Here is a 12,883-nt window from a genome sequence, read left to right on the forward strand (position 1 = left end):
TTCAAGAAATTTGGGGCAGGAAGGAAAGTAGATTACCATTTTAATTTAATCTAATCTCCCATATTGCTTCTATCTTTCAGTAGCAGCCTGTTATTTGTCAGAGCAATTTTCTCTTGACTCATACTGAGGAAATAATTTATAATTTATTTCCTGCATTAACTCATTTTCGTTGGGATTCATTTGCCCATATGCTTTAAACTCAGATACTGACAGCATGAAACTCATTATCAGTTTAACGGTCTGAGAAAAGATAAAATGCTTAAGAAAAAACATAGATAAATTAGAAAGGATGAGCGGTTTGCTGTAAGCACTCCGCTAAAAATGAGCCTAAATGGGTTACTTTTCAGTTATATGCAGTAAGCTGAAATGAGGGTATAAGGAATAAACACGTTTTAACATCTTTGAAGAAGGACTATCATGCTAGCATTTGGCTCAGATAACTCTTTGTTGTGGTGGCTGTCCTATACATTGTAGGAAGTTTAGCAGCATCCCTGGCCTCTACCTACTAATGCCAGTGTCACCTATCCCCATTCCCCGCTACTTGTGACAACCAAAAATGTCCATAGACATTGCCAAATGTCCCCTGGCGGAGGGTGGGACAAAACTGCCCTCAGTTAAGAACCACTGTTAAAAAAAGAACCACTCACCTAAAATAGCTTTTTTAATACTAGATGATAAAAATGTATAACACAGAATCATATGTCCGTTATATCTAACTCAGTACCTTAAAATGTATCTTGTCACAATCCCATGAAATATTAAAACTATTGATTGATGCTCTCTGAGCTCAGCATGGTTAAAAGTAGAACATAAAAGCTAGAAAAAAGCTCTAACACTAGAAATTAAATTAAGACAAATTCTCATAAACAGGTATTAACCAAAGATAAGGCAAAACCAAAACTGAGAATATCTAGAAAAATAACAAAATATATTTATGAAATCTTAACTAAAACAGTGCTTAGAAGCAAGTTTATTATATTCAGTGTTTATATTACTAAACAAAAACAAAAAATAAATGAAATAGGCATTCAACCTAAGAAGTTAGAAGTCTACGGACAAACTAAGATAAATAGACAAGAGCTCAATAGAAGAAAACAAGGTATTAACGAATTAGGAAACAAGCAGCAGGACTAATCAACGAATTTTCTTTTTTTTGGAAATTTGCTCTAAGTGAAATTCAAAAACAAGCAAAAATAACTTGATAAATCACTAATTAATTAATAGGAAAAACAACAAATAGGCTTACAAAGTAAGAATGAAAAGGAAATAACCACAGATTTAGGAAAATTAAAGGAATCAAAAGAAGATTACAAGCATATATGAGAGCTCAGGGATTTTCGTTTTGTTTACTGAAATATCCCAACTGCTTACGATAGAGCCTAGCAGAGTGGCACACTAAAACGTTCATTGACTAAATGAACAAATACATTTACATTTTTAGAATTATATGACATAGATAAATTTCAAGAAGATAAATTTGCAAAAATTGATGAAAACATCAGGTAAATTCCACCAACACTTTAAGGAACAAATAATTTGAATTTAATTTGTTCTACAGTACAGAGAGTGAAAGAAAACCTTGTTCTCTCTTTTTAATAATAAAATGAGTACAGTTTGATAATAGAAATTAAAGAACATACATAAATAAAACTATAATCTTATATAAAAATATCAATAAAAATATTCAATAGTATATTATTAAGTAGCAGCACAGTTTAAAAAAGTATGTTCAGTCAGTTTCATGGGCTCCTGGCAAGGCTGCTCCTTCCTGACCTCCACGTGGCCCTCAACAGGACTTAAAGTGAGGTCTACCCAGCTCCTAGTCTTCTGGCAACTTTATCTCTTTCTGACAACCCTACAGACAGGATTAAGGGTCCCTAAATACTGCTCTTAAAGGTGCTTTATAACTTTGAAGGAAGATTTACCAATAGCCAGATTTATGGGGGACCGTATAAAAGTCCATGTATTTTTGTCAGAATCACTGCTACTTTCCCCATACCCCTACCATACTCTGCATCTCAGCTCCCAAACTGGCTAAAATACCAATGCCCAGGAGATTATAATAAAAAATGATCATCTGTCTTTCCCCACCTTCTGCCTCAGCTGAGAGAAGTGAGAATTTGGGGAATTGGTATCTGGAGGTTGAAACATGAAGTCCATTCAGGGAGAGTTCACATTCAAGGACCAAGGCTCCACAAAACTTCCAGATTTAGTTACTATTCTACAGTTATCAGAAATTGAAGTCATCAGCAGAAGCCTGAAATTTTTAGAGAGTTCAAGAGAAATACCAAGCCTGGGAAATATGATTTTGCTCCACCTTCATGAATTCCCATTACTGTGGTCATAAATTGTATACATCTCAAAGTGTTGAAGGCTGCAGACATGGGGTCATTGCCTGTGCCCCTCTCATTATCTTTTCTGATGCCCTCAGTGTCATTATCTATGGAAGATAGTGACCAAGGGAGGTCCTCTAGGAGAACAGTCAGGGACAGGCAGATCAAGAAACATTTTGTGGGCTGGGGCGGGAAGTCTTTGCTGCTCCCGTTTGTGCGTTTTTATAGATCAATGAGCACGATATGCTTTTGGCCTCCTCTCCTTTTCTGGGCAGGTTACATCACTATTGATATATCTTACTCCATAGCAGATCAGAGGCCCCTGATTAGAAAAGAGATTGAGTTCAGTTAATAAACATCCCTGGGATTGCAAAAGTCCCCAGGAGGATCAAAGTGATTGGTTATCAGTGCCTGAGTTCGACAAAGCTTTGACTAAGGCCATTTTTATTATTGACGTCAGTTGGAGAAACTGGAGATCTTGACTGAGGGATGGTGTATCAGTCTGCAAGGTCTGCTGTAATAAAGTGCCACAACTGGGTGACTTAAACGACAGAAATTTATTTCTCACAGTCTGGCAACCAGAAGTCTGAGATCAAGGTGTTGGCAGGGTTGGTTTCCTCTGAGGGCTCCGAGGAAGAGTCTGGTCCCAGCCTCTTCCCGAGCTTCTGGTAGTTTGCTGTAAATCTTTGCGGTTCCCTTTCTTGTATAAGCGTCACCCCAATCTCTGCTGCTGTCTGCATGTGGCATTCTTCCTCTGTGCACGTCTGCATCCAAATTTCCCCCGTTTTATAAAAATACCAGTCGTATTGGAGTAGGGTGCACCTACTCCAGTATGATCTCATCTTGCTAATTATATCCGCAAAGGCCTTATTCTCAAATAAGGCCACATTCTGGGGCTAGGACTTCAACATGTGAATTTGGGGGGAGGGGGACACAATTCATCTCATAATAGAAGGGAAGCTTGAGAGGGGTGAGAGCGGAGGGAGAAGTGCCATGCAGAAGCTCATGTGGGACTCACCCTTTCCTTACCTTCCAGTTTTCTGACTCCAATATCTCTGACTAAAAGAGGATTCCCTTCTTCTCATCTTTAGAAATATATAAATATTTTCCCTGACAAATAGTAGGACTCTTCCAATGCCTGTTTGTAAAAAATGGTTTGATAGGTGTGATCCTTCCTCCACACCAGCCCCCTCAAAATACTTTGAAGGGGTTTGACAACAGAGATCAGGACTCAAGTTTCTGCTTGTTCGTTATGATTCTCCTTTTTTGTCTCTCTTTTCCCAGTGCTAAATGTATAGTAGCAATTTGATCAAAGGTCTTTGAATTGAATTGAATGCAGATGATCATCCCCTAACCCACCCCCACACCCACCCTCAGCAACAAAATGAAGATCTTTATGGTAGAGCAACTCATCATATTTTATTAATTTTCGTGAACAAAATACTTTGCTGAGGACAGCATTGTAAGCGTTAATACTGGAAGAAGTGGAAATCAGGAGTAGAGATAAAAATTTTTTTAAGTGATAATTTCTCAGGAGGGTATGTTTTCAGTTCATTGAAGATTATCTGTAAGCAATTGGTCTTGGACAAATATGATTTTTGAAGAACTCTTGCCCTGTGAGAGTGACCTAATGTGAATGAATAAAATATATTACTTCAGTTGAACTAAAATAGATATATCCCTTTTGCAGAATTCTAATATCTTCTTATTCACTTTAAAAAATTTTACATACAGAAACATTACCAGTGTTCTTTTGAGCTTGCTTTCTCGAAATTCACCTAATTATCCCAATAACACTTTTAAAATCATAAGTGTAATAATTTTATAAACTTTGTGTTTTCAACAATTTCTTAAAGCCTCTTTTCAAAATGTCTTCTTTTAAAATAGTCATCTTTGGATCATTCTATGATGCAGGGTCTTATTTGTGTATGTTGATAGTCTCAAGCCATTTTGCGTAATGGTGGTCGTATGATGAATGGGGGCAAGAGTGAGACACAGTGTAATACAGATCACCAGTTCTGTTGAAGCTTACGCCCTTTAAAGCAAGAGAGAACCAGCAGTTATCCATTCATCGAGCCGAGTAAAAGCTGAACAAATACACATTGGATGGAAACAAACCACCATCAAATTGTTATGGCTTTCCTGACCACTGTGCTCTTTTATTATTTAAAAACCATTATTTCAACAGATTTAAACCTTCTTTTCTTCAACATAATTAAGTCAAAGTCACTTATATGACACATAAGTTAAGCCTGCGACCGTCACCCCTTCATTTGAGGGTAGGAAAACCCCTTTCATGTCCACATCTTGGGAGGAAACACCCAGCCAAAGGTCCTGGCACGTGCGAGAGGAAAAAGTCAGTTCAGGGCCTCTCTCAAGTCAGTATTCCTCATGAAATGGGTATTCGGGATGATCACACCACCTGCCAAAACAATTCCCCAAAGGGAAAAATTTCACTCCAAAGTTGCACAGCAGTGTGTGTTACTAGCAATTTCATTGGCTACTCCCCCTCTCTCTTACTCGTTCCCTCTCTGTTTGTCACCCACCCACCTCCCATTTTTCCTCAAGCCAGCACCTTTTACTGAAGCCCTGGACAGCACCTGGGTTTAAGTGTGTGTGCGTGTGGCGGGGGAAGGCTGGCAGCCTTCACATTAATGTTTTGCTCAGAACAAAAACACAGGAGGTGAGCAGTGCCTGCCTACGTTGCGTGCCTCTTTCCAGGTCCTTCTTCCCTTCTGTCCCGGTACAGGCTGCCTCCCATTTCAGCGAACCACACAGGCCCTTCTCGTCAGAGCTCTGTTACCAGTCAGTGTCACCACCCTCTTTTCCGTTTTCCTTCCCTTTCTCACTAGCCTTCCTGAGAGTTAGTAGTTTGAGATCTAGAAAGGTAATGACTAGCAAAGTTAAGTTTCTGCTATAATGATGATGAACCTATCTCATAAATAACAATGGTGAAACAATCTTTGAAAGGACTGGAGTGTGTGTGTGTGTGTGTGGGTGTGTGTGTGTGTGTACACGCTTGCATGTGTGCATGCACACACACTCCTGTCATGAGACATATCTAAGATTCAGTTCTCTGTAAGTACTATGAACTTTAAAGTATGAAACAAAGGCTCTCAAATGTCAAAGATTAACTGGATGAAAAACAAAAGAATTATGGCCCAGCATGCCTAAATAATACATTTTTTAGACCATTGAGGTCTAATTTTTGTTTCACCTTACTGCTTTTTCTATTTATTTCCTGGTATGATGAGTTATTTTCCCAGTGTTGCTAGAATTAGGTATTAAATATGTCAAATGTCAAACCAAATGATGCCAGCAATTAATTGTCTGTAAAAAATCCACCAATGTTGGTAGATTGCCTGTATCTTACTATCTCTTTAATATTTATTCAATAGAAATCATTTATCTTCAAGAGCTATTAACCTATAAGTGTTAGTTCCAAGTTTTTGTTTACTCTTTTATTCTTGAAGTTAGGTACATTTTGATGTCAATAACATTTTTCCCCTGGAAAATTCACATTAGAAATCTAGTTTATTAATTCAGAAATGGATTCAGAAATTTGATATCAGTACAGTCAGAACAGTTTCTGACTCGTGAAAAATAATGCGGCCAACTTGGTTTCTGGTGTGGCCTTTTGAGGCAACTATGAGCACAGCATCTGTGGATTCCTTACTGAATCTTAACAGGTGGCCCCAGAGGGGCACAAGCTTGAGCTAAATTTGGCCTGCAGCTGAACCCCTCTCAGGACTGTGCCACTGGACAGCTACTTCACAAATCCACACTACTAAGACTGGGAGACTTAAGAGCTTTGCTGAGCACACAGAAACAGACACAGAAAGGCAGCCAAAATGGGAGGACAAAGAAGCAGAAACCATATGAGAGAAGAGAACAGCGATCCAGGAATAATGGAGTCAAGTAATCTAACAGATGCAGAGTTCAAAACACTGGTTATAAAGATGCTCAATGAACTTACGGGAAATGTAGATGAATTTAGTGAAAACTTCAACAAAGAGATAAAAAACATAAAAATGGAAATGGAAATTATAAAAGAGTACCAGTCAGAAACGAAGAACACATAATCTGAGATGAGAAGTATATTAAATGGAATAGACAAAGTGAATAAAGAAGAAGATCAAATGACCTATATAGAGGATGGGAAAGCCAAGGACACTCAATCAGAATGGCAAGAAAAAAGAAGCCTAGACTATAATAATAATTTAAGGAGCCTATGGGACACTATTAAAGGTAAAAATATCCATATTGTAGGGGTACCTGAAGGAAAACAAGATGATGAAGAGATATTTGAAGAAATAATGATGGAAAACTTCCCTAATTTGGTGAAGGAAATATACATACAACCCCTGGAAGCTCAGAGAGTCCCAAAACCCAGGAACCCAAAGAGGCCCACACCAAGACACACCATAATTAAAATGACAAAAATTAAATACAAAGAATCTTAAAAGCAGCAAGAGAAAAGCAGTTAGGTACCTACAAGGGAACACCCAAAGACTGGCAGCTGATTTCTCAAAAGAAGCTATACAGGACAGAAGGGCTTGGCACAAAATATTTGATGTGATGAAAACCAAGAATACTTTATCCAGAAAAGCTGTCATTTAGAGTTGAAGGACAAATTAAGAGCTTCCCAGACGAAAATAAGCTAAAGGAATTTATCATCATCAAGCCAGTATTACAGGAAATGTTGGAGGAACTTCTTTAAGAAGAAGAAAACATGTATCAAAAACAAGACTAAAGAATGGTAATAACTACATTTCTATCAAAAAGTAACTCAAATGGAAAAGAATTAAGTGCTCCAACCAAAAGATAGAGTGGCTGAATGGATAAGAAAACAAGACCCCCATATATGCTGCCTACAAGAGACTCACTTCAGATCAAAAGACACACACAGACTAAAAGGAAGGGGATGGCAAAAGATATTGCCTTGATGGACCTAGAGGGTGCTGCGCTGAATGAAATGGGTCAGATAGAGAAAGACAATTGTCACTTGATTTCACGTACATGTGGAATCTAAAGAACAAAACAACAACAAAAACAAACTCCTAGATACAGAGAATATTTAGAGGGATACTAGATAGGAGAGGAGTTGAGGGGGACAAAAAAAAGGCAAAGGGATTAAGAGGTACAAATGGATAGTTGCAGAGTAGACACGGAGATGTAGAGAGTAGCATGGGGAAGATGGTTAATAATGTAATAAATATGTAAGGGGGAAGAGGAGTATGAGATTTACTGGGGTGATCACTTTGCAAGTTATGTGAGTCTCTGATCACTATGCTATACATCTGAAACTGATATATTATTGTATGCCAACTATAATTGAAAAAAAAACTCATTGAATTGTACAATGTAAATACAAGCAACTAATTGTTATATTTCAATAAAGACAAAAAAAGGGAGGCTTTGAGATCATAATCAGGAAAAGGGGAACTGAGGCCTAGAGAAAGGAGGGGCCATGCCCCAAATCACACAGCAAGTCAATGGCAAAGCCCAGACTAGATTCAAGGTTGCTGCTTTTCAGCTTCCCTGTTCTCAAGGAAAAATAGATATAATGTGGAGATTGACAGTAACCTTCCTTCTGCCCCACCTCTAAGCACTGGGCTTCGGCTTCCTCAACTGGGCCAGCCCCACTGCAGGGAAACAATGGCCAGACTCACAGACACGCTCTCCTCCCTCCTCCCTCTCCCCTCTCTTTAATTCCTGATAGATAATAACAATAATTAACAGTTATGTACCAGGCTCTGGGCTAAAGTCTGTGTGTGCGTTAAGTCACTGAATTCTCATACACACACCGCATTGTAAGCATTATTATTATCATCATCATCTCTATTTTCCAGTTGGGGAAACAGACACACAGAGTCTAACTTGCACAAGTTCTTCCAGTTAGCGGCAGAACCAGGATGTGAACTGAGGCAGTCTATCTCCAGAGCCTGCACTCCCAAAAAACACACCAGAAAAAAAAAAATATTGCGGCCAATAGGATAAGAATCCAAACTATATGAACCATTTTAATGAGCATTTTCTAAATGCTTATTTAAAGAGATTGAAAATATGCAGGTGATCTAAAGAACTGTAAATTCTAATAAAAATGATTAAGAAGAAAAGATATGTGTGTATATACAAATATATGGTGTGTGTGTGTTCTCTTTTTATTGTAAAGGACCTATTTAGAGAAGAAAGGGCTACTTCACTGATTAGCTGAATCTGGCAACACTTTGAGGGAGTGAAAGAAATTTTGCTTGTGGGAAGTCAGCTCATAGGTGGAGCTAGAAGCTCCAAATCTTATAGGCAAGGATTTGTTTAAAACTCTAGGTTCTTGGCTCCTAACCTACTGTTCTTTCTACTACATTCATGTGCCTCTCTCCCAGGAGTTGTTTTTTTTTTGTTGAAAAATTTGCTCTAATTTGTGCATCACTTTGATCTTTAGGAAGAGATATATAAGTGATTTGAATAATTGTACCACTATTGTAATAACATGTACACTGTGACTTAATTCTCCACAAGGTCTTTATCTGCCATTCCTTAATCTGTCATGGGATGTCATATAAATACCAGAAGTCTTTTAAGTAATATGTAGATTTGCAGGAGGTTCCTAGAATGAATGTAATTTACCCAAACCTGTTTCATATTCAGCATATGCTGCCCACTGGCCTTTACCTTTGTGCTTTCTGGGGACAGAGGTCTAGGTTCATAAGAGCCCCACTGATTGACACTTGACAATCCAGCACCACTGTGCAGCACGTGATTAAGGGTCCCCCAGAACTCACATGAGCATCTCCACGAAGCGGACATTTTTATTCAAGGCCTCGATGTCATTCATTTCTTCTTTGGTGAGAGAAAAGTCAAAGATCTGAAGAAATAAATAAGAGGCAGACATTTATTTAGAAGATGGGGCAAGCTCGGGGCCAGGGAGTGGGGCCGGCAGTGGGGACCCTGTGCACATGTCTCAGAGGAGTTGAGCTGGTGCCGGGGGCCACCCACCAGCGTGGAGCTGGAACTCCCTTCTGCCCTTTGTTTTTAAAACAATTCTGCTGACGATATCTCACAAGATTTTCTAAGTGCCCTGAAACAGCATAAGTTTAGGACATCTGAAATTCCAAGAGTGAATTCTTTATTCTGGAAAAGATGATGAACCTTTGATTCTGGACTATGGCCTTGGTACACTTAAAAGAAAAAAACAAACAATTTCCTTAGTCTCTAAATCGGCTTCTGTACTTTTGTTTTTAACTTTTAGTTTGCTTTGTTTTATCCTCTTAATCATCTCTCTTATCATTTTTTAATGTCTCTTTTTTTTTCTACCTTTTCTGATTACATTTTCATTGTTTTATTTTTTTCTTGGCTTGTACACTTTATATTCTGGTTTTATAATTGTCCTTTTTTAACATTTTCATATTTTAGCGTATTTATATTTTTAACATTTGGTTAAAATGTTATAATTGATCTTCCTTACTTTATATTTTATCTTTCTATCCCTTAACTTTTATTTTGGTATATTTAACCACTTGTAGTATTTAATTATATGAGTAATATGTAAATATGTGCTTTTTGTAAAGCAATGAAACACAAAGAAGTACATGGACATGTATAGAATAAATACTAAAAGTTGCTATTACCCACCACCTCAGTCCTATTCTCCTTCCCAGATATTCAACACACAGTAAGAGTAACATGCAATAATTGTATCATATCTTTATTATTCTGCAACTTTCTTTAATTCACAGAATATGTCTTGGTGGTCTTTTCTTTCAAAATATGTAGACTGACTTAATCCATTTAGCCACCATATCCGTAGTATATAGATATAACAGTTTACTTAATCATTCCCCCATGGATTGTTTCCAAGTACTTTTTAAAGGAAACCCTTTCTTTGATTATTTATTATCCAACTTTTGGAATTTATGGTATTGTGCAAGGAATCAAAAGTTTGCATAAAATAAAAACAGTCACGAACGAACCAGTGTTGTATCAAAATTCTTACTCAAGCTTCCTTTTTGCTTTTTTGTCTGTTCTCTGAGTATTGGTGAGTCAGTTTCTGACTCCCGCGAATATGCAGTGTGTCCTAACGACACAGTGAAGTTGCAGATCTCGCCAAGGATGCAGGATTTCACAAAGTCAATGAAAGCGATGGAGATTTGCTCTAATTCTAGGACCAGTCTTTTTCAAATAAGAATCTGACACAGTTAAAATTTACTTTGGTAGATATATCAAAAGAGTATAATTTGGAGAAAAGGCTTAAGAATTTCCTTCAGATAAAGCCCTCTGAAAATTTTAACAAAATTATTGTCCTGATGATCACTGTTCAAAAACCTTTGTGAAGTAGAGGATGTCATGTTGTGTTAGCATGTAGGCATTACAATTTTCTTATTAGTCTGAATAGAAAATTCTCTACATTAAAAAAAAAAAAAAATCTTAGTTTTTACATTTGCAGAAGCAGTTCTCTTACCTGAAAGTTTTCTTTGATCCTTTCAGGGTTGAAGCTTTTAGGAATGACAACCACTCCTCGCTGGATGTTGAAACGCAAAACAACTTGAGCGGCTGTTTTATTGTACTTTTTCCCCAGTGAGTTTAGAAGTGGGTCTTTTAACAAGGGTGGGGAAGATACATTCACCCTTGAAAAAAAACATAGAAACATGTATCATATTTAGCTTGAGCAGTGAGAACCAGTGGTTAATCAGTCCCTCTCCTCTTCTGTCTCACCATTCACCTGGTACTCCACCAGGACACTTTGGGTCCTCAGTGAAGAGTTGCTCTTAGGATGGGAAGATCAAGAGAAGCAAGTGTGTAGAGCTGCCTCTTTCAGAGGGTAAACGTTTCTTTGATGGGTCTTACAAAGAAAACTGAGTTGGAAGTAGGCGTATAGGGGAAGGAAGGAGGACTGAAGTGGAAGAAATAGAGGCACAACTCTGGAACTCAGAGGAGAAAAATTTCTACTTTGGTCTGTGGAACACACTACAGCAGAAGTGTTGCCACTGAATACAGAGATCAAAAAATTCTCAAATTTCAGAATAGCCAGAGACTCTGTCAGATAATGCCTAAACTAACATTTATGGAGCACTCCCTGTGTTTCAGGCAATGTTAGGTAATTTCAGACATTATAGTATGATCTATTGTTACACCATCTAAGCGAGGAAGGTTTTATTAGCTCTAATTTGTATATATGGAGAATGGCTTGAAGAGGTTAAGTTACTTAAGATCACACAGCCAAGTAGAGTCATTCCGATCATATCATTCTCATTAGCCTCATAGTTGACATCAAAGGAAACATTTGCTGAAGAGACACATACAGCATTACTTACCAGAATGGATTCCTAGAAGTTCCCAAAGGGCTGTATGCAACCAGGACAATATCATGTTGTTGGCAAAATTTCAGGAGTTTTGACTGGGTGAAATACGGATGGCACTCCACCTGTGTGGTTGTGTTGGAGAGTGGAGAACAGAATAAAGGCTTTGTAGATGAATGCAATTTTACATAGTTTTAAAAAAGCCCTTCAATAAAATCCAGTTAAAAGTATTATGGATAATGAGACAAATCCTAAATATTTTTCCTAACAAGGAAGATTACATTGTTTGTATACCAGTGAGATGAATTAAAACAAGGTTAGTGAAGTCACTGTCTGTCGGTTGATTCTAGAATAATTGGGGAAAAAATTCAATTTTGTATGCCTATCATCATTTAAAATTTTAAGTGAATACTCAGTTGTTTATAGTAAACATTCTGGCAAATACAATATCCATAACAAACTTACAGTCTCAAGGTTCAGACCATAGTCTTAGTAAGTAGAAGCAACATGTTACAGAAGCCCTCTGTCTCTAGCTATCAGAAATCGAAGAATATTTTCGCAAGAGGTAGAGCATGTATAAACCTAAATTTAAAGATGAATTTTGTCTTCTTGGCTGAGCGTTCTCTACACCACCAAATGTAAGCCTACTTTCATTTTTAGTATCTTATTGACAAGATTCCTGCACTAAAAATACTCGTGTCAACAAAATTCTTCTCAAGTTTCTTCTTAAACACTATGGTAGTTTTGACCCATGTTTTTCTTTTTAAGTAAAGTCAACCAAAGCTTAATTAAAATATTTTGAGTATATAATTATGATGTTCACCATCTGGAATATTGAATACTTGACAAACTATGTTTCTAGAAGGTACAATCATAATCTTGCTCCCTTCTGTCCACTGAGAAACACTTGTGGGTTTTTTCCCTCCCTTTGGAACATTTCTTAAACAGTTTTAAAAAGCGGCACTTAGACTAAAGTAAGTTAGGAACCATAGTGTTCATGGTATTTCTTTCCTTTATTCTCTCCAACTGCCAGCATCTCTCTCTACTTTCAGTTCCTTTTTTGTTTTCAGTCTTGTTTATTATTGGTAGACTAATCTTTCCAAAACACATAATTTATCACATCATTTCTTAGAGACTAAGTATAAATTCCTTAATTTAATGCCTGCCTGCTTGTTTAAAACACAACATTTAATTTTCCCCACAAAGACTCCTTTCTAATCAGGTTACCTGTCTCTGGCCTATTAAATATGTATA

General features: G+C 37.4%; 1 protein-coding gene and 1 long non-coding RNA gene across 4 annotated transcripts in view; one reads left to right on the forward strand and one right to left on the reverse strand.

Annotated features, from left to right (window-relative positions):
- The window catches only part of LOC120601115 (uncharacterized), a 77,547-nt gene that overhangs the window by 21,367 nt on the left and 43,297 nt on the right, over positions 1-12,883 (forward strand). The gene's annotated exons all lie outside the window — the stretch shown is intronic.
- AKR1D1 (aldo-keto reductase family 1 member D1) overlaps positions 4,462-12,883 on the reverse strand; it is a 34,097-nt gene continuing 25,675 nt past the window's right edge. For both annotated transcript variants that reach the window (XM_039860773.1, XM_039860772.1), the window contains 4 exons: positions 11,645-11,754; positions 10,792-10,957; positions 9,116-9,198; positions 4,462-4,755 (listed from right to left, as the gene is read on the reverse strand). In XM_039860773.1, the coding sequence (XP_039716707.1) occupies positions 4,713-4,755; positions 9,116-9,198; positions 10,792-10,957; positions 11,645-11,754 (402 nt within the window). In that variant the 3' untranslated portion in view covers positions 4,462-4,712. The remainder of the gene's footprint in view (positions 4,756-9,115; positions 9,199-10,791; positions 10,958-11,644; positions 11,755-12,883) is intronic.

Source organism: Pteropus medius, unplaced genomic scaffold, assembly GCF_902729225.1.
Source record: "Pteropus medius unplaced genomic scaffold, Ma_sr-lr_union100, whole genome shotgun sequence".
NCBI classification, from domain to species: Eukaryota; Metazoa; Chordata; class Mammalia; order Chiroptera; family Pteropodidae; genus Pteropus; species Pteropus medius.